This window comes from Selaginella moellendorffii, unplaced genomic scaffold, assembly GCF_000143415.4.
Source record: "Selaginella moellendorffii unplaced genomic scaffold, v1.0 SELMOscaffold_8, whole genome shotgun sequence".
NCBI lineage: Eukaryota > Viridiplantae > Streptophyta > Lycopodiopsida > Selaginellales > Selaginellaceae > Selaginella > Selaginella moellendorffii.
The window spans coordinates 1,942,903-1,965,147 of record NW_003314269.1 but is presented as its reverse complement, the minus strand read 5'-3'; the positions used below and the strand labels follow the sequence as shown (position 1 = coordinate 1,965,147).

General features: G+C 50.4%; 8 protein-coding genes across 8 annotated transcripts; 2 read left to right on the top strand and 6 right to left on the bottom strand.

Annotated features, from left to right (window-relative positions):
- Nucleotides 1-1,413: 1,413 nt before the first annotated feature.
- On the bottom strand, nucleotides 1,414-2,464 carry LOC112345409. The gene is made up of 4 exons (XM_024672106.1): nucleotides 1,973-2,464; nucleotides 1,751-1,911; nucleotides 1,606-1,699; nucleotides 1,414-1,549 (listed from the first exon to the last, which is right to left on the bottom strand). Exons 1-4 carry the CDS (start codon nucleotides 2,462-2,464, stop codon nucleotides 1,496-1,498), a joined length of 801 nt encoding a protein of 266 aa, XP_024527874.1. The 3' UTR covers nucleotides 1,414-1,495.
- A 269-nt stretch (nucleotides 2,465-2,733) lies between these two features.
- LOC9635378 (condensin-2 complex subunit H2) lies at nucleotides 2,734-5,104 on the top strand. Its single transcript, XM_002967306.2, has 10 exons — nucleotides 2,734-2,902; nucleotides 2,961-3,152; nucleotides 3,203-3,342; nucleotides 3,396-3,792; nucleotides 3,848-4,017; nucleotides 4,067-4,240; nucleotides 4,291-4,392; nucleotides 4,441-4,605; nucleotides 4,654-4,994; nucleotides 5,057-5,104. Exons 1-10 carry the CDS (start codon nucleotides 2,734-2,736, stop codon nucleotides 5,058-5,060), a joined length of 1,854 nt encoding a protein of 617 aa, XP_002967352.1. The 3' UTR covers nucleotides 5,061-5,104.
- On the bottom strand, nucleotides 5,075-7,218 carry LOC112345408 (pentatricopeptide repeat-containing protein At4g02750-like). Its single transcript, XM_024672105.1, has 2 exons — nucleotides 5,190-7,218; nucleotides 5,075-5,092 (listed from the first exon to the last, which is right to left on the bottom strand). Exons 1-2 carry the CDS (start codon nucleotides 7,212-7,214, stop codon nucleotides 5,075-5,077), a joined length of 2,043 nt encoding a protein of 680 aa, XP_024527873.1. The 5' UTR covers nucleotides 7,215-7,218.
- LOC9635377 (WD repeat-containing protein 92) lies at nucleotides 7,171-9,238 on the bottom strand. The gene is made up of 15 exons (XM_002966956.2): nucleotides 9,120-9,238; nucleotides 9,000-9,051; nucleotides 8,839-8,880; nucleotides 8,731-8,781; nucleotides 8,582-8,672; nucleotides 8,438-8,527; nucleotides 8,347-8,387; nucleotides 8,228-8,288; nucleotides 8,133-8,171; nucleotides 7,991-8,067; nucleotides 7,860-7,937; nucleotides 7,749-7,805; nucleotides 7,537-7,689; nucleotides 7,409-7,476; nucleotides 7,171-7,345 (listed from the first exon to the last, which is right to left on the bottom strand). The coding sequence occupies exons 1-15, from the start codon at nucleotides 9,209-9,211 to the stop codon at nucleotides 7,258-7,260; spliced, it is 1,080 nt and encodes a 359-aa protein (XP_002967002.1). The 5' UTR covers nucleotides 9,212-9,238; the 3' UTR covers nucleotides 7,171-7,257.
- A 1-nt stretch (nucleotide 9,239) lies between these two features.
- Nucleotides 9,240-10,341, bottom strand: LOC9632069 (mRNA turnover protein 4 homolog). The gene is made up of 7 exons (XM_002966955.2): nucleotides 10,261-10,341; nucleotides 10,044-10,209; nucleotides 9,832-9,981; nucleotides 9,717-9,777; nucleotides 9,557-9,647; nucleotides 9,438-9,514; nucleotides 9,240-9,378 (listed from the first exon to the last, which is right to left on the bottom strand). Exons 1-7 carry the CDS (start codon nucleotides 10,286-10,288, stop codon nucleotides 9,268-9,270), a joined length of 684 nt encoding a protein of 227 aa, XP_002967001.2. The 5' UTR covers nucleotides 10,289-10,341; the 3' UTR covers nucleotides 9,240-9,267.
- Nucleotides 10,342-10,397: 56 nt separating this feature from the next.
- LOC9635376 (THO complex subunit 4A) lies at nucleotides 10,398-12,051 on the top strand. Its single transcript, XM_024671995.1, has 6 exons — nucleotides 10,398-10,489; nucleotides 10,773-10,990; nucleotides 11,051-11,245; nucleotides 11,305-11,373; nucleotides 11,434-11,570; nucleotides 11,618-12,051. Exons 2-6 carry the CDS (start codon nucleotides 10,811-10,813, stop codon nucleotides 11,859-11,861), a joined length of 825 nt encoding a protein of 274 aa, XP_024527763.1. The 5' UTR covers nucleotides 10,398-10,489; nucleotides 10,773-10,810; the 3' UTR covers nucleotides 11,862-12,051.
- Nucleotides 12,025-14,346, bottom strand: LOC112345407 (pentatricopeptide repeat-containing protein At2g35030, mitochondrial-like). Its single transcript, XM_024672104.1, has one exon. The coding sequence runs from the start codon at nucleotides 14,344-14,346 to the stop codon at nucleotides 12,025-12,027; it is 2,322 nt and encodes a 773-aa protein (XP_024527872.1).
- Nucleotides 14,347-14,389: 43 nt separating this feature from the next.
- On the bottom strand, nucleotides 14,390-16,366 carry LOC112345406 (pentatricopeptide repeat-containing protein At4g02750-like). The gene has a single exon (XM_024672103.1). The coding sequence runs from the start codon at nucleotides 16,364-16,366 to the stop codon at nucleotides 14,390-14,392; it is 1,977 nt and encodes a 658-aa protein (XP_024527871.1).
- Between the last annotated feature and the right edge of the window lie 5,879 nt (nucleotides 16,367-22,245).

Genomic DNA, 22,245 nt, shown 5'->3' with positions numbered 1-22,245 from the left:
TGATCGATGTCATTATACTTCTGACAAAGAACGGTGTTTTTGGCAATTGTGGTTTCAAGAATTTGACAGCTGATTTTGTTCGCTATAGCAGTAGCTTTCTTGTAGAGGAAATCACGTATGGTTGTGCAATCGATGTGAAACATTGGCACTACAACTTCCCTCTCCGATCTCCAAAATGCAGCCTCTGCAACCTGTGAGCAAATCGATCAGCTGCAACGCCTAAACTATCATCAAACATACCTCCAAATAATTCGTGATTGTCTGCTCGTAGTCCTCGAGAGAATGCTTAGCCACAATATACACCTCTGCAAAAGTGTCAATATTCAAATGCGCAAGGTCGTTGTATTCTTGATAATCTTCCTGCAGCTTGCGTGCTGGTTGAAAGTTGTACTCTAGAATTTCCTGCAGATCACAGGGTGTAAGTATTACGTGAGCAAGAGAATGATAAGAACGAGGAACCTTTATCTTTTTCCGGGATGCGACAAGCCGTATCTCGTCCGGTGGTAGTGTATATATCTCATTGGAAACGAGAAGATTTGTGACAGTAGTTAACCTTGACTGCAAATCTTCTATCCCTTTGATGGACTGAATAGCGTGGTCATAGATGCCCAGTACCGTGCTTTCGACTGTTTCTAGAGAAGGCACAAAAACAAACTCATTATCAGCCACCGTCAGCTGGATGGTGAACAACGGCTGCCTGTGTATCCCCTGATGCTCAGACACCTTTTCTTCTGACGGCAAATACTGCTCCCACAGTTTACGGTAACCAGACGTAGATAGCAAAATCACCATCTCCAATTGTTCCCTCATTGTCAGCGACAGCCGCATCATGTAGTTCATAAGCCTTTCCATCGATCGTTGTGGATATTGAGCGGTTGGGGACACCAACTCGTCAATAATGCCAACGACTTTCGGCACCCACCTGCACAACAAAATTAGTCTTTTAAACTTGATAGAATGTCGTACGTACTCGTTTCTGAAGTACTCGACAGTTTCCCTGATATACTCTTCTTGGGTTTCACGAAAATTTTCTAGTAACCATGGTCTCTGATCCCTGTAAAGTTGTGGATCGACTAGCGAAACCTCTGAGATGTCCATCTCCTTGTAATACAGCTGCAAACCAAGCAGAAAAGCCTCTTCAGCAACACAGAGTGTTCTAGATATGCTTTCCCGTACGAAGAAAAACGGTGTATCAAATACCAAAGGAACACAACCCTGTCTGCAGCATCCCGACTTAAACAAACATGAGAGAACAAAAACGAGAACTACCTTGGACACAATGTCTCCTGCTTTAGTTTGGAAAATATTTGAAGAGCGGCAAATCGAGGTCGCTCCTCTTCGTTGAGAAGCTGATAATGGTTGAGAATCGAGCTGTTTACACTGAGACGATAGTCACGTTTCATGTCCTCGAAATAGTCAGCAACAGTGGCGGTAAACTTTCTAGAAAGCTCCACTCCAGACATGTTTAAAACGCGATTCAAAAGCTGATCGTCAATCACTTCAGGATTTCTGAATGGAAGGTCCTCAACATACGCGGAATAGCGCTGAACTAGAATTTATTGATTAGGATTATAGAAGAACGACGAGGAGCACATAAAAGATTACCATTTGAGTTTCAATCCTTGTTCGAAGGTCTTTGGCAGCAAACACTCTGGCGACAAATGCGCGCTCTCTTTCCCTGTCCAATATGAAACTTAGCCTGCATAGACCCCGATTATCAGTATGATCCATAAGCATGAGCAGCTACTACCTCTTTATGACCTTTCTCTTCTCGTTAAACGTAAACTCAACCAAGTAAGTGTCGTTCTTTCTGTCATACTCGAGCACGTAACAAGGTACCCATTCACAAAGGCCCGTAGAGGCATAAAACCTTGCTCTTGCCTTGGCTCCTTTCTCACCACGTTCTTGGGCCTGTGCGTTAGAAGTTAACACACAAAACTAAGAAAGCAACCAGTTATAAGAAAAGTTTTACCTCTTGAATGTCCGTGGAGGGATGCTTGAGATCGATCTCGGGATTGTCGAACAAGTCGATCGACAGCGAAATAGCTGGAGGGCCTTTCCCAACTTCAGGTGGTCGGGGCCGAGAGAACCCCTCAAAGTTCCTCATCTCCTTCTCGGCCAAAACTTTGGCATTCTCGTCCTCCTCAATATCCTTCAAGGTGAAACGCACGCCGCGCCTACGCTTCAAGTCCTGGAACAGCAAAATCTCCTCCGCCCTGGGAGGATAGCCTCCAATATCCTCCCCCTGGAAACTACACACCTCGGCATCCTGAGCGAAGGTATCAAAATCTCTCTTTTTCGACGGATATGAGCTGATCTCCGCCGGCGCTGGCTCTGGCTCTGGCTTGTACTTGGCTGTGAACGCCGGAGGAAACCAGATCTTCACGCGAGGGACGATATTCGGCTGATAGGGAGGAACCACGCCGAATCCCGCCCCAGACGCAGGCTTTGGCTTCCGCTGCATTCTCCAAGAACAAGTACCTGATCGCGATGACGATCGCAATGCCGGTGGCAAACTATCGGAATCCTCTTCATCCAAGCACCGGATCGCGATGGCTCCGCCCTCGCCCTAGACGATGGCGCGAGAGATGGAATGGGCTCGCCCTAAGGCCAAAAACCCCCAAATCCTTACCCTTGTTGCCCGTAACTGCATTCAGCTGAATTTTGTGAACCGTCCACGCGGACGGTATCCAGCGTCTACCCGCCAAAAATTTGAATGCTAGGGCTCTAGCTATGGCGTCGGGCGAGGGCGAGCCCCGCTACGCGCATCTCCTCCAGCCGTGCAGGGATTTGGGAGAGAACTGGTCTGTGGATGTCGCGCAGGAGCTGGAGGAGTATCTCTCCCAGCTCCATCTCACACCGCTGTTTCAAGATGGGCAGAGCTGCTTGAATTTCGCAGAAGGTATGTGTCGATCTAGTGAGATAGGAAAATCCCTGAGCCAAGTTTTTTCCAACTCCAGCGGCGCTGCTCATCCAGGGATCGACCCAGGTGTATAGCAAGAAGGTCGAGTACCTGTACGCGCTTGTTCTCCAGGCCTTGAGCTTCATCACCCAAAAGAAGTGCGCTTTGCCCGAGAATGGGAGTGCCAAGGAGGCCGAGGTTGTCGAGGAAGAGAAAGAGGAAGAGTTTCTTAACTTGGATGATGTGCCTGGTATGTACTTCGCGTTATGCTCTTATGTGGTTCGTGACTACTTCTTACAGAGGAAACAAACATCGATCTCAACGATGGCGAGAGTATCGGCATCACGCCTTCTCTAAACAGGCCTCCTACAAGTCTTCTCGTTGTCGAAGGGGATGCTTTCGAGACGATGAAAAACGGTGGTGAATTGTCAACTTACCAGGTCAGTGGTTTTTTCTACTTCTGGATTCTCATTGTTTTGGTTTTCCTTTCCAGATTGCAACGAGCTTTCTTTATAGAGATTTCCTGCTTCTAGACCCCTGCGATGCCGAGGCCGTTGATAACTACTTATATGTTCCTAGAGCTGAGAGAGCGACTCCTCGTCCTCCAAGCTCATCACGATCGAGAAGCCACAGAGCATCAACTCCGGGTCGTAGAGCCAGCTCTGGCAAAAAAACTCGGCCATCTTATGGGGGAGATGATTTTTGTGAAGGTCCAGAAGACGACTTTGAGCCGTGTTCGGCGAGAAACATTAACTTCGATGCACCCCTTGAAGGTGCTAACAACATCCCACACGCGGACGAGCAACAACAGCAAGATGATGAGGACGATCCCTGGGCACGGCTCAATCCTCACGAACCAGGAACGCTTCTAGTAAAGCCGTATAAGAGAGGTAAAAGCTATCTTCATTGATCCTTTGTTAACTGAGATTTTCTCATTCTTAGCAGGTCTTCTGTCCAGGAAAAAGCCTACTAAATCCCCCGTGGTTGATGTGGAGTTTCCAATGGCTACGAGAAACGGGACTACATTTTGCGAGTTCTTGGAGGCGCTACAGGATAAGGAAGCTGCTGACCGACTTAAAAGGACGACAAAAACCAACTCTCGAACCGCCGAGAAGGTAATGCCGCTTTTGGCATTTATATTTTACTTTTAGTTCCCGTTGCCAGGCGAAGACGGACTTTCAAACAGCTGCAGAACCTCCGGAATCTGATGATGAACCTGACAACGTTGACAACTTCGAACCATGGGATGACACTGTTCCAGAAGCTGGCGGAGAAACAGAACCTTTGAATGCTCCGGAGGGGGAAACATCTTTTGAAAAGCTGTGCCATGCGACAAGGGTAGAATGTTTTTACCTCTTCGACATCTACTCACCTGGCTGATCATATAGGATTCTGTGATGCAAACATTGGTAGAAGCTGAGCTCCGAGCTGAACTAGCTTCTCGCGTTTCGAACTGGAAGGTGAAGGTAGAAGCGTCATTGGCTAAGCAGGTATGTCCACGCTTCACACTTCAAACGTTTTGCTGATATTTCTCGCAGGATGCACGTCCTGCATTTGATATACATGTTTATGGGGAGCGTATCATTGAGAGGTGCTTACACGAAGCACCGGAGCAATCTGATGGGGTCAGCTCCTTTACTCAGATAGTGAAGGGGCAAGACAGCCACGACGTAGCAAGATCTTTCGCTGCTTTACTGCAACTGGTATTTGGTGATCTACAAAACTGCTGTTTTGTTAACTTCCAAATGCAGGTAAACAATGGAAATGTGCTAATTGAACGGGATGCACCAAGCGGTACAACGGGGTGCTTCACGGCGGAGACTCCCTTCAAAGTGAAACTTCTGAGCTCTCAGAAAGTACACGAGGATATGTTACACTACCAAGCGCCATCTCACGCTGCCAGAACAAAGGAGGCCAACACGCCGCCAAGAGTTAAGAGGCAGGCAACCCGTTTGGATGTTTTGAGCCCTCCTATCCAGTCCCAGCCCGGTGAGGCATTTACAGGTGTTGAAAACGCGACTCCGAAGCTTACACCCGTCAGCAAAAGAAGGTGCAAGCGCCGGCCACTCCAGGCGATCAAGAATGCGAACAGGTAACGCTCTGCAAAATTTCATCCTCTTTTCGTTCTAAGACTGTGGCCTCTCTCCGACGCAGATAGTGTGTTTGATACTGCTAGATACGGAACAGCATCTTTAAGGTCAAGACGCAAGCTCTTTTCAGCAGCAAAAAGAACTCGACGACGACCATCTCTCTGGAGCATGCACGCACTAAACAGCGACGTCCATGCCATGGATCCAGGCAAGTAAGGCATGCTGTTGACGAGCTCATCAGCTTCTTGCAGATATCCAACGCGTCCCATGAGATCTAGCATGCAATTAAAGTGGTCCATCGTCGGGAGAAGGCCGTGGTCCTCGCTCATGGACCTGAAGTACTTCCTGCCTTGAGCTAGTAACCCGGCATGGCTACACGCCGTGAGAATGGTGATAAAGGCAACATCGTCCGGCTTAACACCGTCAGCTTCCATTGCAAGAACAAGCTCCAGGGCAGCGTGGTGTGATCCGTTTTGAGCATAAGCCGAGATGATCGCCGTCCAGGAAACCGTCGTGGGCCGAGGTATGCTGTCGAAAACTCTTCTAGCTCTCTCGACGGCTCCAAGCTTACCATACATATCTACGATGGCATTCAGGACACAGGTTTCTCTATAAGCGATCTGGCTCAAAACGCTGCGGACGAGCTCCCAATTAACTCCGGCGGTCACAAGGCTCACACACGCAGCGATGACACTCACGAACGTAACGCTGTCGGGTGACACACCCCTGTTCTTCATCTCGCCAAACGCTTGAATGGCTTCCATGCCATGCCCAAGCTGGGCATACGCACCGATCATGGCATTCCAAGGCACGGCATGCTGGCACGGCAGCTGATTCAGCATCTCACGGGCGTAAGCCAGATGCCCAGCTTGGGCATATGCTGCTAGAAGCACTGTCCATGACACTACATTCCACTCCGGCATTAGGTCGAAAAGCCACTTTGCGTGATCTATATGCCCGGCATGGGCATTTGCAAAGACCATAGAGTTCCAAGTAGAAGCGTCACGCTGTGGCATCCGCATGAACAAGTTACTACATTCACTTAAATGCCCACTTGTGGCATATGCGTTGATCATGGCATTCCACAAAACCAAATCCCAGTTAGGCATCTTTTCAAACAAGAGCCTCGCATCTCCTAGACGGCCGTGGCGAGCATATTCCAGTATCATGATTGTCCAAGAGGCCATGTCCCACTCGGGCATGGTGTCAAAGCTTCTCTTTACACTGCCAAAATCTCCTAACGCGGCATAAGCTTGCGCCATGGCATTCCACGTCACAATGTCCTTGTACGGCATTCTCTCGAAAATCTCCTCAAAGTGGCCCAGGCCCGCAATCACCGCATTGCAGGAGACCGTACTCCACTCGGGCATCTTGTGGAATAGCAAAAGGGCATCTTCCGTGCATCCGTACTTGGCCATAGCCGTGACCAGAGCCGTCCAGGAGACGAGGCTCCTCTGGGGCATCTTGTTAAACAAGTCCTTTGCGTGGGAAAGTTGGCCATGTTGGGCGCACCCGCTGATCACAGCCGTCCATGTTATCACGTCCGGGTGAGGCATATTCTTGAAAAGATGATATGCCTGGTCTGTATGCCCTTGTTGGGCGTACGAGGAGATCATGGCGTTCCAACACACAACGTCGCGTTCCGGCATTCTATCAAACAAGTATCTTGCCTCGTCAACTTTTCCGCTTTGGGCATATGCGGTGATTAGAGTCGTGTAGCAAACCATGTCTTTGTTGGACATTTGATCAAACAAAACCCTTGCTTGATCGGCATGCCCGTTACGGGCATATGCCAGGAGCATGGTGGTAATTGAGATTTCATCCTTCTGAGCCAGTGCCTCGAAAAACTCCTTCGTTTTATCAAGGTCCCCGCCCTTAGCATACGCCGCAAGCATGGCATTCCTAGACACGATGTTTTGCTCCGGCATAGAATCAAAGATTCTCTTGGATTCTTCCAGATGCCCGTTGTGGGCATAAGCGGCCAGCAGGAGATTCCAGGAGTAGACATTAGGACTACCGAGTCCATGAAAAACTTCTTTGGCTCCTGCGACATCACCACACTTCCCGTACATCTCTATCACTAAATTGGCCAAAAATCTATTTGCACAATGCGGGCTCTTTGATAGAGATGCGTGAATGCGTCTGCCTTCAGTCAAATTTCTAGTTTTGCCACACAACTTCAGTCTGGAAACATACTCTTGAATGTCGTTGCCAACTTCCATTACCTTCGAATGCAAAGTGGCATACCCGTGAAGTATTTTCTAGTTAACTCTTGCTCAATTTGGTCACAATTCCAACTCGCAAACACTGATCGAAAGAGCCCAAAACGGCTAGACCCTCCTTGTCAGGGCTCCTGCAACATTTCCATCAGCACCACTAAACCAGATTTTTCTTTTTTTTTCACGCAAAGACTAACCAGCCGAATGCACCTATTGGTTGTGTCGAGAGAACTTTGGACGACAAAAGGTGAACTTGACCCAGAACCTGTCACCAAAAGCAAAGGATTGTGAGACAATTCAGATGGAAGATGTGAATTGTGCTTACTCCGTAAGATTTCCCATCGACGTCCTTCATCGATCGTTGATCCGGATACGAATACTTGTAGATGCTGACAGAGCCATCACCACCTAAAACGGCGAAGATATCTCTGTTTTGTGGGAGGTGCTTCACTCCCCAGATCGTTGTCCCGTGAGATACCTGTGATTCAAATCACAACGCTAAAGATAAAATGTCGAGAAATACCAGCAAAAGCTCACCTTCTCGGTCAGGGACGAGTAGCCATTTTCTGGGTGATGAGTCCTCATGTCATAAACCTGCCAGCAGCTCTCAGCTTTCTTGAAAGTTAAGGTGGAATGGAATGTACTTACATGAAAGGTCGCTTCCAGTGTTGTTGCCACAAGCTTGTTCATTTTGACGTCCTTGCGATCAAACTCGACACCACAAACCTGCAGCAGTTTATTAGACTTAGAAGCTCAAGCTCAAATTCACGTCTACGTACTCCATTCCGAACTGTGGTCTGCCAGCGAACGCTTCCAGTCCTTAGATCAAAAAGCTTTATGTCACCATTATCGTAGCCTTGAAATAAAAGAAACCAGCCACTGCAGCGAACTCAGCACAAGAGGCAAAAGTGGAAATAGTACCGGCTGCAACACAACGTTCTTCGTCATTGTATGAATTTCCTGCCAATGCCAGAATTTGCCATGGTGAAGGAAAAAACGCGACACAGCCATCTTACCAAATGCTACTGTCCAGCAGTCTCGTGCAGCGTCTGCTCGCTCCGGCTCAAACGAAGATACCTAGCACAGCTTATTCGATATAAATTCTAGAAAGAAAACTATGCCACACGGTACTCACTGGCTCGTCCTTCTGCCGAGGATCCCATACACAAACACGTCCTGAGGAAATGGAGTTCATCAATCAGAACATATGCTAAACAGAAGAGTACCATCCCGTGATCCCGTAACAATTTCTGGAGCTCCAAAACCAAGCCCCGAGCCCCCAACGCCATCAATCGCATTGATGATTGTTTCATGAGCTGCGGAAGTGTTAAAAAATATGGTTTGTCGGGAAGAAAAAAAAAGCTATCTACCTTTGCAATGGTAGACGGGATAACCAAGTCGTTCGAGGTCCCAGATCTGCAAGTTTCCCTTAAAATCCCCTGTTGCTAGCTGACGATTTACCTGAAGCAAAAGAAAAAAATAATATCCAACTGTTTAGCATCAGATACAGGATGCTTACAAGGTCCGAGGCACCAAACGTCCCACACTTGAAACTAAACTGCTTGTCCACCTGCAAACTCGTTTTTTTTTACTTGATTTCCAGCCACAGTACGCATCAAGAACAAACCTCGTCGAGCTTGTTGACATCGTTCCCTTGAAGCTCATAGACCTGAGTTTATGGAAGCAAATAAGAAAGAACTTCTCGTTTTAAACCAGGAAAGAAGAAGCCAAGTAAGAAAAACTCTAAAGTTCTAACAGGAGAGATCCCTGCATTAATGCATTTGTAACCTGGATAGTCCCTGTGGAGCGCGCACTCGATCCCAAGAGAACGAACCGCGCACTACATAAAAAATTCCCAGTAGCTCGCTGCTAGAGCTGAGTTTTTCCCACGGATTCCACACAGATTACCTGCTGGGGACCCAGAGCGTGTCGTAGATCGTGCAGGTGAGCGTCTTGGAGACGTGCTGGAGGATCTGTGGAGCATTCCGCGCGTCCGCCATGCTCAAAATTTAGGGCAAGCTAGGGCTCTTCACACAAGTTTAAATATTTGCTTTTCTTATTGCAAAACTTTTTGGCTCTCGGGAGCTTTCAAAACTTTAAATCCATTGGGACTCCAGCGACACAAAACGCTCATTCTAAAGGGAGCCATTTTCACTCCCAAGAGCCTCTGCAAGGAAAGAAGAAACATTAGAGCGCTAGAAGCGATGGTTTTTCGTGATGACTCACAAGTATCCGCGATGCTTCTGGCGAGATTGCTTCGCCTTCTCGACACACGGTGTAATCGCCGACCAGCTCCACAACGCCTGCAAGCCGGAGTTAGTCTAGCTCTCGCTTGATCTTCACACCTCTGTTTAGACGAACAGGCATTCCTTGCTTTCGCAGAAATGGCTCCATCTCGTGCGTGAATTGCTCCAGTGGGCCTTCGTTGAGTTCCACCTGTGTAGTCACTCACAGTGAGCTACACGAAGAAAACCACGCAAAAGCAAAAGCATTGTCTACACGCACCGTCTCAGTCGCCGTGCTGCCAGTTCGAGCGAAATCCAGCTCCTCGAAGTCTGTGAAAATCCTGCGATATCATTCCCCTTAGAGCGACGAAGCAAGGTTTTTCTTCAAAACGAACCTGGCCACCTCTTCGTTTGGCAAATTCGTGAAGAGCATTCCCGTGTTCCCGCAAAGGAACTCGCTGGCTTTATGGATCCCTTCCTTCACCTCGTCGGAAGGGCCCTTTCCAATCGCTATTTGCAGAACCTTGTTCGATCCAAGGAAAAATCTGTGTATAGCCACATTTTGTCACAGATCTCAGCAGCGAAGAACAAAGAAAGGAATTTAGACCTGGTGCTGGATTTGAGCTCGTCCCGGAGAGCCTTGAACTTCCCATTGCGCATATTTTCGAAGGAGAAGACATACAGCTCCCTAAACTCCTCCGACGCCTTCCTCACGGCGGTAACAATGGATTCCTTGTGCTCCCGGCCCTTCTTCTTCGTCTTGGACAATGTAACTGCGAGAAAATCACGATGAGAGCGAGAAAATCGCGCATTCTATCGCTCACCTAGCTTGTTGCGTTTCGACTTCGGCATTGCGGCTTCCTCTCTCTCCCCCGCTAGAACCCTAAAAACGCCCTGACGGAATATTCCGCTGGAGGCTTGAAAGATCTATAGACGGAACCGACGTTACCTCCATTTTTTAGGTCAGCCCCGGTGATATTTTGGCTTCGCCTTTGGGGTAGGGTTTCAAGAGCAAGGCGCGCCGTCGCGGATCGCCGATTCGAAGCAGTACTGGTATCGTATCGTGATTCTTCTCCTCTCGAGCTCAAAGATCTAGGATTTCTCCGCAAGAAATTTCCTTTTTCTTGTTGCCCTTTGATGCTGATCTTCTGCCGCCTCCACACACACACATACCACGCATCAGAAAAAAAGAGTTCTCTGTCTGTTACTGGGTCGTAATCTCCTTCTTTCGAGGCTGCCTGGCTGCGCTGATTTGTGTCATCGTCCTCTTCCTCGCCAAGCTTGGATCCACTCATCTTTGGTACTTAAGCCTCTATTTGGGTCTTCTTTTTCACAGTGGCAACGATCTCGGTCGATCCGTCCAGCTCCTCGGCCATGTCGAACATAGATCAGTCCTTGGATGATATTATCAAGAGCAACAAGGCCGGGGCTAGAGGCGCCGGCAAGAGGCGGCGGGGGGGCGGCGGTGGTGCCGGCGGTTCTCGGGCCTCGGGCCCTATCCGTAACGCCCCTAACCGCCTCGGGCCCCGGACGACACCGTATTCCATTGGAAAGGCAAGCTCTAGGAACCGGCTCTAGAATGGCGCGGTGGTCTCATCTTCTTCTTTTTCTCAGCGTTCTCGGCGGAGTGCTCCAGAGGGTGCTGGTGCCGGTGCCGGTGCCGGTGCCGGTGCCGGTGCTTGGCAGCATGACATGTTTGAAGATGGGTTCGTGGGTGGTGGTGCCCGGACTAAGCCCGTCGGTATTGAGACTGGCACCAAGCTTTTTATCTCTAACCTCGACCACGGCGTCTCCACTGACGATATCAAGGTTCGTGTTTTTGTCTCGTGATGCTTTTATCTTTTTCTCATGTTCTCTTCTCTTGGCAGGAGCTCTTCTCCGAGCAGGGAGACTTGAAGCGGTGCGCAGTCCACTTCGACAGAAGTGGAAGATCAAAGGTATTTCCCTCCAGGATTGTTTTAAAAATTTCTGACTGCTTTTTTGTTTTTGAATTGCAGTGTACAGCGGACGTGGTCTTCGCCAGGAAGTACGATGCACTCAAGGCGATGAAACACTATAACAATGTCCAACTCGATGGAAAGCCCATGAAGATCGAGTGCTTGGGCACTAACATTGCCACCGCCTTTACTCCCAGGTACGTCCTCACCGATAGATTGTGCAAGTTCTAAAAACTCGGAGCAGTGTCAACGCTGTGAGCAACACGAACGGCGGCGGCGGCGGCGGCGGCGGCTTACGAACTCCCGGACGAGGCCGGATTGGGAAGCGAATCCGGCGGAAGCCTGCCATCGCCGGGGGTACTAAAGGTAGCCAGCTGGGCGGCGCCGCCGGCGGTAAAGGCAAGGGAGGAGGAAAGCCCGTAGTGAAGTCGGCCCAAGAGCTGGATGCTGATCTAGAGAACTATCACGCAGAGGCAATGCAGACATGAGAAAGCGGAAGAACAGGGACAAAACAACGTAAGCCTCTACTCTCTCAGATCTTAGCGTGGGTTCTCTCCTCTCTCTCCAAAATCAAAGGATGGTGGTGTATAGGCACAGACGAAACTTCTCTCAGCTGGCAAGACCTGGATGTAAAATTAATTTTGGCTTGGATTAACTTTGAAAGACAATTTGAGGATCCGTTACAACGTTTCTCAAGAGCATGAAAGCCGAGCCGACTTGGTCCGAGTCCTCTTGCTCGATCACCACGTCCGCGGCTCGGTTACCTCGGTGCTTGTCACCGTGGAGCTTACACGCCGATAGCAGCGTCGTCCATGCAACGTCCCCGGGCAAGAAGGGCATGCTCGTGATGAGCTCCTCGGCCTCGAGGAGCCATCCTGCCCGTCCAAAGACGTCGATCATACAGTGGTAGTGGTCCCACGTCACCGCCATCCCGTGGTCGCGGGTGATGGAGTGGACGTAGTCCCGTGCCTGGCGGACCAGTCCCAGGTGGCTACACGCGGAGAGGATGCTGACGAAGACAACCGAGCAGGCGCCCACGCCCTCGGCGTTCATGACGTGGAAGAGCTCAAGTGCCTGGGCGCCATGGCCGTTCTGGGCATATGCCGCCACCATGGCGGTCCATGTCACCGCGTTCCGTACCTGCTGCGCGTCGAAGAGCCGCCGCGCGGCGCCGAGCTGGCCGCACTTGCCGTACATGTTGACCAGCGCGCCCGCCACAACGACGTCGACGTGGACGCCCGCGTGGACGGCGTCGGCGTGCGCGAGGCGGCCCAGGCCCAGCGATCCAACGCCCGCGCACGCGTCGAGAACGCTGGCGTATGTACTGATGTCCGGGCGAACGCCGTCGAGGTCCATGAGGCGGAAGAGGTGTATCGCCTGCCACCCACGGCCGTTCTGGGCGTTCGCGGCGATTATAGCGCTCCACGCCACCACGTCGCGGCGCGGCATTCTTTCAAACAGGTCCCGGGCCTCATCCAGCCGTCCGTTCTGGGACAGCGCCGCGATCGCGGCCGTCCAGGAGACCATGTTCCTCTCGGGCATTTGCTCGAACGCCGCCTTGGCTTCCTCCGCGAGCCCGTTTTGACCAAACCCGGAGATGATCGCGTTCCAGGTGACGATGTCGCGGCGGGGGATGCGATCGAAGAGCTCCGCGGCCTCGCGGACGAATCCATGCTGCGCGTAAGTGGCGATCATCGTGTTCCAAGAAACCACATTCCTCTCCGGGATGGATCGGAAGAGACGCTCCGCCTCGCGGAGCTCCCCGAGCTGCGAGAATCCCACCATCATCGAGTTCCAGGAGAGGACGTCGTGGTGGGGCATCTGATCGAACAGGCCCTTGGCGTCCTGGAAGCGAAGATTATCAATGCACGCCTGGATCATCGCGTTCCAGGTGACCGTGTCCCTCGCGGGGGCCTCGAGGAAGAGCCGGCGCGCCTCGCTCAAGTGCCCGTGGAGGCCGTAGCCCGTGATCATCGAGTTCCAGGCCGAAACTGTCTTCTCCGGCATCTCCGCAAACAATGCTTTCGCGCGCTGGAAGTTCCCGGCCTGCGCGTATGCCGCCAGGAGCGACGTCCACGCCACCGTGTTGCGCTGCTTCATTCCTCTAAAGATCTCGCTGGCCTCTTCCAAATGCCCGGCTTGGGCATATGCCGTCACCATAGCCGAGCACGACACAACGTCCCACTCGGGCATCCGGTCGTACGTCCGTCGGGCCTCGACGACCTGGCCGTTTTGGACATGTACGGCAAGGACGGCCGTCCACGTCACCACGTTCCGGCGTGGCATCGTCTCAAACAAGTCTTTGCACTCCCTGTGATGCCCGGCTTGGGCATAAATCGAAATAAGTGTATTCCACGTAATTATGTCCCATTGGGGCATCTTGTGAAACAAAGCTCGAGCTTTGTCCAAATCTCCATCTTGTGCAAAGCAGGAGATTAGACAGTTCCATGATACCATGTCATGGCAAGGCATATCTCTAAAGAGTTGCTTAGAGTCTTCCAGAAACCCCTTTTGGGCATTTGCTGAAAGGAGCGTATTCCACGAGATTAGGTCAGGATTGGGCATATCGCGAAAGAGAGCCCTGACTTCGTGTAGGTGCCCGGCTTGGGAATATGCCGTGATCATCTCGTTCCACGATACGGTGTCACGCTGCGGCATTTCATCGAAGAACGATCGCGCGCGGTGGAGGCCGCCGCCGCTGCGGGCATGGATCCACGCGGAGAGCATGAGATTCCAGGAGAACTGGTTGGGATCGCGAATGGCATCGAAGACGCGGCGCGCGTCCTCCACGCCACCGCATTTGCCATACATCTCCACGAGCAGATTGTTCAGGTAGCGATCCAGCGGGTAATCGGCGGCGATGATCCGGGCATGGATCTGCCTCGCGCGGTCGAGATTCCTCTCGGATCCACAGCTGCGGATGAGCTGCGCATAGATCGCCGCCTCGGAAATGCCCGATCGAGTTGCGAGCATAGAATTTCATCTCAATCGACTGTGATAGTTCATCACTCTGTTTTTAGGGTTCTTGAGAGGAGCGCTTCGAGACTTCCTCGGCAGCGCGACGCCCTCTCCATACATCCGCCTGGAGATTGCTCGCCCCGAGCAGCGACGACCACGCCACAATCCCAGGTTCGAATGGCATGCTCGCGATAAGCTCCTCGGATCTCCCAAGCTGCCCCGACCGGGCGAGGAGATCGATCACACACACGTAGTGCGCCCCCCACGGATCCATCCCAAAATCGCTGCTCAGCGATGCGAAGAGGCTCAATCCCTTGTCCAGCAATCCGCCATGGCTACACGCGTAGAGCGCGGTCATGAACGCGATTGGATCGGCGCCGAATCCCTCCAGCGCCATTCGCCCAAAGATCTCCACCGCCGCCGCGGTGCCGCCAGCCCCGCTCCTGGCTCTGGCGGCGAGAACAGCACTCCAGGAAACCGTGTTCTTCCGCGGCATCTTCTCGAAGATCGCCATGGCCGTCTCCCACCGCCCGCATTTGCCATAGAGATCCACAAGCGCGCTCGCCACGATCACATCCCAGGCAAATCCGGCATCGATCGCCATGGAGTGAATGATCTTGCCCAGCGCGAGCGATGAGAGGGCCGCGCAAGCATCGATGGCGCTGGCGAGGCTGGATTGCTCGGGCGGGATGCCCTCCAGATCCATCCGGCAAAACAGCGCCAGCGCCTCTCTGGAATGCCCATTTCGAGCATACGCAGAGATAATCGCGCTCCAAGCGACGCTGTCCCGGTCTGGGATCAAACCAAACGCGTGCTTGGCCTGGATCACATCGCCAAATTCGCCATAGCCGGAGATCATCAAGATCCACGACACTGGATCCCAGACGGGCATCGATTCTAGCAGCGATCGCGCGTCCTCCATTCGCCCCGACTGGCAATACGCCGCGATCATAGTGTTCCACGACACGAGATCGTGCTCGGGCATGCGATCGAACAGGCTCCTGGCGCCGATCACATCGCCATTCCGCGAGTGGATCGTCACGATCGTGTTCCAGCTGATGAGATTCTTCTGGGGCATCTCAGCGAAGATCTCCCGCGCACTCTCTTGCCCTACCGCCACCATCGCCGCGGTGGAAGAAACCACGTCTCTCTCGGGCATGGAGAGGAATATCTCCCGCGCGCTTTCCACATGGCCGGCCTCCGCGAACGCTTGGAGCATCGAGTTCCACGTCACGATGTCCCTGTAGGGAATCTCATCGAACACTTGCTTGGCATATGCCAGATGCCCATTCCGGGCATATGCCACGAGAAGGGCATTCCAGGATTCCAGGACGAGCGCATTCTGTGAGGATCGATGGAGAGTCTGTGATCGATCGAACAGGCTCTTGACCTCGATGAGATTGCCGATCTGGGCGTAAGCGCTCGCCATCGCGATCCAGGAGACAGCATCGCGATCCGGCATTTGATCGAAGATCGCTCTCGCCCGGGAGAGTTCTCCGCTCCTCGCGTACGCCGCGACAAGCGCGGTGGAGGAGATCACGCTGTGCTGCGGCATTCGATCGAATAGCTCCTGCGCTCGATCCAAGCGCCCGTTTAGAGCACAAGCCTGGACAATTGCGTTCCAGGATATCTCGTCGCGCTGCTGATCGGGGATCTGGGCGAAGAGATGGCAGGCATCGTCTAATCTGCCGTGCTGGGCGTAAGCGGAGATAATCGTGTTCCACGACACGGAGTTTCTTTTGGGCATTCGATCGAAGAGGCTACGGGCCTCTTCCAAATGCCCATTCGCGGCATTTGCAGATATGACAATGTTCCAGGTAAAAGGATTGGGCCTATCGATTTCTTGGAAAACCAATCTCGCGCCTTGGATGCTTCCGCATTTCCCATACATATCGATGAGAAGATTGCAAAGGTAGCGATTGCGATCGAGGCGGCTGTGAATGATCCTCTGGTGAATTTGCTTGCCAGTGCTGAGATCCTTCGATTGAGCACACAATTTGAGGAGATCAGCGAATATCTGGGCATCAGTGGGCATCGCCCAAGAACCCTAAGCTCCAATGGCACCAAAGTCTGTCCAATGGCTGCTAATTCTTCCTTCCAGGAAGAACTTAAACTCTCCCACATTAAAGAAGAGCGAAGAAGATGAGAAGAAAGAAAGGATATAAAGGGAGAGAACTACCAACACGGGGCAGGCGATGGAGCGATGGATCGATCGATATTTCATTGCTTTGAAGATCGATCACTACCACCCACCGGTTTTAAATGCAAATAGAAACGCTTCCCTCCTCTCCTTTGTGTGTGTACTCCTCTTCTGCCAAGCCCAAATGTTCGTATGCCGTCGCGATCGATCGTCAGTTCCTTCCAGCGCGCTGTTAGATTGGATCAAAAGGCACTCCTTTTCTTCTCGCCTTCGATCGATCGGCGCTCTGGAATCTTGGTGTTTGGTGGCGCGCAGTTCTCTGCCGCCTGCCTTGCAGTGCAATGCATGAAAGCGCGCAAGAAATCCCCATTCCAGGCTTTCTGCAAGGCTCGATCTTCACGCAGGGGTTGCGGAATTCTCGATCCGGCGCTCGCGATTCGCAAATGCCGGCCGGGAAGGATGAGATTTCGAGCGGCAGCGGCAGTGTTCCTGGGGAAATTCCTCGCGCGGACGAGCAGGAAGAGGCGGCAAAATATTTCGAGGGATCGCACGAACAGCAACTGGTGGATCAGCCGGGATTTGTCGAGCTTGTGATCGATAGCGAGAGCTCCGGCAGCGCCATGGCTAGGAGCAATGCTCGCGTAATGCCGGTGGTGGAGGACGAGGATGCCAGTGCTGCCAGGAACCATACTTGCATCCGAACATTCGAACGCAACCGGATTCGAACGGGTATCGAACGTTTAATACCCGTTTAGCTTTTTTTCGAACGGGTATAATGGTTTTCAGTTTTTTTCGAACCCTAATTTTACAGTTTTTTTCGAACCCTGATTTTACATGAACCCTAATCCTAAGTAAAAGAAAGCATATTCTTTAGGGTTTTTAAAAATATTCTTGGTGTTTAAACGCCGTTTTAAACGCCGTATTATACGCGCGTTTTAAACGGCGTTTTTTATTAATCGTACCCGTTCGAATGCAAGTATGCCAGGAACAATGTGAATAGCGCGCTGGAGGGCCTCCGCTTCATCGACAAGCGCACGGCGAGCGCTGGGGACGAGGCGGTGTGGCACAGAGTGATGGAGCGATTCGAGAAGCTCTCGAGCAGCGATGGAAAGCTCCCGCCTGGCCGATTTGGCGCGTGCATTGGTATTTAGAGGACGATTTTCTTGGTTCTTGTGGAGTATTAGGTTTCTTTGATCGCAATGTTCGAGCTAGTTTCTTATTTTCTCCAGACTATAAGAAAGCTTATGGTTGATCACTCTCAGGCCATCCTTCTGAGCGCGTCGGCCAACCAACTCTCGATTCTCGGCGAGCAGGCGGAGGAGTACGCGGCATTGTTGATGGAAGAACTGGATCGTGAGAAGAAAGGCGAAGTTGGCGTAAGTTTTTCTTTCTCGTCTTCGATTACATTCTTTACTCAAACTCCACTTGACCATCTTCATCACAGATATCACAGCTCGAGAGCTTGTTAGGCAAGCGCACCTTTGAGGCTGATTCGTTCCGGCAGCACTACCAGAGCCATCACCCGTGTAACGTGGAAAGGCTGGGGAGGCTACAGTTCCTTGCTTGCAGCACCAAGAATGCTTTCCAAGAGGATTGGCGTCGACTCTGGATTGTTGGCGTGTGGTTTGGAGCCATGGCCGCGCTGTTTATGTGGAAGTCCATGCAGTACAGCTACCGGTCCGGCTTTGAAGTGATGGGGTATTGCGTGAGCATGGCCAAAGATTCTGCCGAGACACTCTAAGTATAAGAAAGACTAGCTAATTATGTTTTTTTATATTATCATTTTAAATAATTTCTTTATAGACTATGTTTTTTGTGTACACTATTTTATTTTGAAGAAAACCTTGTCCCTCATATTGTTCTACAGACATTTGTGTCTTTGATGTTCCCCTTAAAAGAGTGCGTTATAAAGTTGACCATGGTTGAAAACTTGTCTTGGCAATAATATCTTTATATTTTACAGTGTTTGTCTTTAGGATTTGCAAATTGTAATAGAAAATGAATGTCTTATAGAGAACTACTACCATTTAACAATGATTGGCATATCTCCATTTTTTTGGTTTCAAAGAGATTATTGGTAGAATTTTTTTCTTACTTACATATCATTATGTAAAATTTTAACTTCAATAAAGCTTTGGTTATGATAGTTTATTTGTGTTAATATTATGTAAGAGCATTATGATACAGCTGATTTTTATGTTTAGCTTATGTGAAGGCATTCCAGACGGTGTTACCAAGTTTAAGAGGATAATCAAGCATCTTCTCATTTGATTCTCTTTCTAAAGTATCAATGCTCTTGTTTGTTATTGTTTCTCATTCTTGAAAGGATTTAGTCATTTACTTGTAAAGAGAGGTCATTTAAGTTGTGAGAATAGCCTTTCAAAGTAGGCTTAAGTTGCTTGTCTCTATCAATTGTTCTCCAGTAGTGGATGTTAATGGTGCTCTAAATGTCCTGATTAAATCTTAGGAGGTTAGGGAGATTGCCATTTCCTTGGGTCACAAGCCATCTTGACCATTCCTTTTCTTCTGGGTTCACTTGCATGTTTATAGGCAATGAGAACTTTAGAATTTTAGACCATCTTGGTGAGGATTTAACACTATTTCAAATGATTTGTGTGTGGCAAGTTCTTTTAAGAACAGGTAAGGTTTGCCTAAAGTCTCCCCCTATCACCAAATGTGATACCACTAAAATCCGTGCCACAATTCTTGAGGTCACACAAAGCATGAATGGTTATCATGCTTATCTTGTCCCATATGAGTAATTCAGCTCTTCAAATATGTTCAGCAAATATAGAATTTTCTCTTAGATTTGATGTGCATCTTTTACAAAAGAACCCTGATATAAATTCTCTTTTTTCCCATATATATTTAAATTATATAATTCTGAAAATATAAATCCAGATTGGTCATAATATAAAGAGATAAGCAAGTAAATTTTGACATAATACACATTAAATAAAAATAAAAACATACAAGTGCTAAGTTTAGTTCTTTAAAACTATATATAATTGGTTCTTGTTAATGCAATGGCATTAAAACCAGCATTCTCAGATTTTGAGCTACAATGTTTTATCCTTCTAATCCTGGCAAGAAAGAAACCACACAAAAAAACTAAGCTTTCTACCAAAACAAGAGAAGAAAGTAATAGATAGATAAATGCACATGTTTAAGCATGGGACTAACTCGAAAGAGCCATGCAAAAAGCTTTTAGAGCTAGGACATCCTGTACTTGGCAAGTGTTCTTCTAATTCATGGTGGAATAGCTCAAAACCATAAAAGTGATAAAGCTTGTGCTTAATGTCATCTACATTCAAAAGAAACACATACACCACATATAAATGAATAAATTTATCACCATGTGTTATTCAGCAACACCAAGTTCACAATCCTGGCTGTCTCACGAAAGCAAAGCAAAAACTGCAAATTTTGGACATGTAATTTGAAGTAATAACCATGGCATCTCGGTCACTAAATGCTACTGCACCACCAATCTTTGTCCCTTACAACAATCTGCATAATATCCCATTAGCAGAAAAATCTATAAAAAGATTGCCAGTCACCATTTTCTTGGACGTGTGAACTTGCTCTTCTGCAATCTCTTTGTCACTACCAAGATCAATCCCTGGTTTTGGCTCTCTTTTTGCTACTTCAGGCTTTGGGGGTGGTTTCAGCTTCCATGTCTATTCCTGCAGTTTCAAAAGGAAAGTGAAAACAAATCAACCAGACCAACCATCATTATGTGAGACACAAAATCCCTAGGCCCCAAAGTGGAGCCGGAAGGGCGCCACATAGTAGTGGCCGAAGCGAAAGCCAAACGAGCGTAACACGTTTGGACTAAAAGCTCCGCCTTGAAAGGTTGAGAGCGGGAGTGGAACTCCCAACGAAGTGCTCGAGGAACAAGCACAAAGAGAGCAATAAGCGAGGCTTCAAAAAGGGACATAAAAAGGACCAACACATGACACATGGAAGTGTCCGAGATGGAGTCCGAGGCGGACCCGAGTTGGAGTCCGAGATGTACCCGAAGTGGAGTCCGAGATGGACCCGAAGTGGAGTCCGATATGGAGTCCGAGATGGACCCAAAGTGGAGTCCGATATGGAGTCCGAGATGGAGTCCGAGATGGACCCGAGATGGAGTCCGAGATGAAGTTTGAGATGGACCCGAGATGGACCCGAGATGGACCCGAGATGGAGTCCGAGATGGAGTCCGAGGTGGAGCCCGAGATGGAGTCCGAGATGGACCCGAGGTGGAGCCCGAGATGGAGTCCGAGATGGACCCGAGGTGGACCCGAGATGGAGTCCGAGATGGACCCGAGGTGGACCCGAGATGGAGTCTGAGATGGACCCGAGATGGAGTCCGAAGTCGAGACCGGGACCAAGACCGAGACCGGGACCGAGACCGAGACCGAGATCGGGACCGAGACCGAGACCGAGGCCAAGGCCGAGTCCGAGTCCGAGTCCGAATCCGAGTCCGAGTCCGAATCCGAGTCCGAGTCCGAGTCCGAGTCCGAGTCCGAGGCCGAGTCCGAGTTCGAGCCTGAGAGGGTGAAAGCCCAAAGCGTTCGTCTCCCAGACCCTGGGGGGTTTGGTGAGCTCCAAAAGTATAGTAGGGGGAGGACTACAGTGGAGCCAGTTTGGCCAGGAAAGGCCAGTTTGGCCCAGGAAGGCCGGACCCAGTGTTGGGTGATGAGCTGCCCACTGGGAAGTCCAAGACTAGAGTGAACACAAGCCGACAAGCGGGGTAGCTTGGTGAAGTGTTCAAGAACCGGCTCTAGTTCCCCCGGGAGATCGACTGGCCGATGCTCCCAGTCCAAGTGTGGGTGGCACTACCTACTTGGATACCTGTTGTGGCTCAACGGAACCTCGCTCTAAGCCCATGGCTAGAGCACTTAAAGGCGAAAAGCGGGGAGAGTACCCATGAGGCTTGCGTAAGGCCACGGTGTTCCGAAATGGTGTCCCAAAGTCCCAAACGGTGAAAGGGAAGAGGAGTAGGCCTCTAATGTAGTGACCAAGGACACAGTCACACAGTGAGGAAGTCCTAGAGGATAGTGGGACTTAGTGGTCGGGCCGGTGGGCCTTGATCCAGTGGCAGTATTGGCGAACACAGCCAAGGACAGAAAGGGACTTGGTGGGGACCGAAACAGAGATATTGGGGAAGGCTATTCCCCATGTCTGTAGGCATCCTAAGGATGCTAAGGAGTGGATCTGAGATGACCACTCACGGATGGTTTGCCTAGTCTTGGAGAGCCAAGACTGCGATGCAAGTGGTATTGGACTACCAGTGTGGCAAAGGTGATTGGGCGTGGCCTTAGCGTAACGGGTGTAAGCTCCTGAGTTTGGACTTCCCGGGAGGTCACCCAGCCCAGTACTATTCAAACCCAAGGACGCTTAACTCCAACTATCCCAAGACCCTTAACCGATTGGAAAAGGGGGTGCACTCTTATTCATGGGCCCTTTCCCTCTATATTTGAACCCCATGGACTGTCTCTCAAGTCGTTCCCTTTGGTTGCTTACAATCCACCACGCTTCCCTGCAAGTTCACGCCCTCGTGAACGGAAGCTGAGAGCCGCAGCTCTCCCGAGAGCCCCGCTCTCTTGACACCCTACCCCTCGGGTCGAGCCCAGCGGGAGCAAATTGGACCAGCCAGATGTCAATCAACACGTGGTGTGATTCCCTTAGCCAACCAACAGAGTCGGACCCGAGACCGCTCTGATACCAAATGTAAGCTCCTGAGTTTGGACTTCCCGGGAGGTCACCCAGCCCAGTACTATTCAAAC

Excerpts from the sequence above, each read along its gene's own strand:
- LOC112345409 (XM_024672106.1), bottom strand. The coding sequence starts at position 2,464 with ATGCAGCGGAAGCCAAAGCCTGCGTCTGGGGCGGGATTCGGCGTGGTT. Across the intron at positions 1,912-1,972 it reads CCTCCACGGACATTCAAGAG|GCCCAAGAACGTGGTGAGAA; the intron begins GTAAAACTTTTC and ends TCTAACGCACAG. Across the intron at positions 1,550-1,605 it reads CAAGGATTGAAACTCAAATG|TTCAGCGCTATTCCGCGTAT; the intron begins GTAATCTTTTAT and ends AATAAATTCTAG.
- LOC9635378 (XM_002967306.2), top strand. The coding sequence starts at position 2,734 with ATGGCGTCGGGCGAGGGCGAGCCCCGCTACGCGCATCTCCTCCAGCCG. Across the intron at positions 3,153-3,202 it reads TAACTTGGATGATGTGCCTG|AGGAAACAAACATCGATCTC; the intron begins GTATGTACTTCG and ends TACTTCTTACAG. Across the intron at positions 4,018-4,066 it reads ACTCTCGAACCGCCGAGAAG|GCGAAGACGGACTTTCAAAC; the intron begins GTAATGCCGCTT and ends TCCCGTTGCCAG.
- LOC112345408 (XM_024672105.1), bottom strand. The coding sequence starts at position 7,214 with ATGGAAGTTGGCAACGACATTCAAGAGTATGTTTCCAGACTGAAGTTG.
- LOC9635377 (XM_002966956.2), bottom strand. The coding sequence starts at position 9,211 with ATGGCGGACGCGCGGAATGCTCCACAGATCCTCCAGCACGTCTCCAAG. Across the intron at positions 8,388-8,437 it reads TGTTACGGGATCACGGGATG|GACGTGTTTGTGTATGGGAT; the intron begins GTACTCTTCTGT and ends CCATTTCCTCAG. Across the intron at positions 7,690-7,748 it reads ACTCGTCCCTGACCGAGAAG|GTATCTCACGGGACAACGAT; the intron begins GTGAGCTTTTGC and ends TTTGAATCACAG.
- LOC9632069 (XM_002966955.2), bottom strand. The coding sequence starts at position 10,288 with ATGCCGAAGTCGAAACGCAACAAGCTAG. Across the intron at positions 9,982-10,043 it reads GAGCTCAAATCCAGCACCAG|ATTTTTCCTTGGATCGAACA; the intron begins GTCTAAATTCCT and ends GGCTATACACAG. Across the intron at positions 9,379-9,437 it reads CAGAAGCATCGCGGATACTT|AGGCTCTTGGGAGTGAAAAT; the intron begins GTGAGTCATCAC and ends CTTTCCTTGCAG.
- LOC9635376 (XM_024671995.1), top strand. The coding sequence starts at position 10,811 with ATGTCGAACATAGATCAGTCCTTGGATGATATTATCAAGAGCAACAAG. Across the intron at positions 10,991-11,050 it reads CACCGTATTCCATTGGAAAG|CGTTCTCGGCGGAGTGCTCC; the intron begins GCAAGCTCTAGG and ends TCTTTTTCTCAG. Across the intron at positions 11,246-11,304 it reads TCTCCACTGACGATATCAAG|GAGCTCTTCTCCGAGCAGGG; the intron begins GTTCGTGTTTTT and ends TTCTCTTGGCAG.
- LOC112345407 (XM_024672104.1), bottom strand. The coding sequence starts at position 14,346 with ATGCTCGCAACTCGATCGGGCATTTCCGAGGCGGCGATCTATGCGCAG.
- LOC112345406 (XM_024672103.1), bottom strand. The coding sequence starts at position 16,366 with ATGCCCACTGATGCCCAGATATTCGCTGATCTCCTCAAATTGTGTGCT.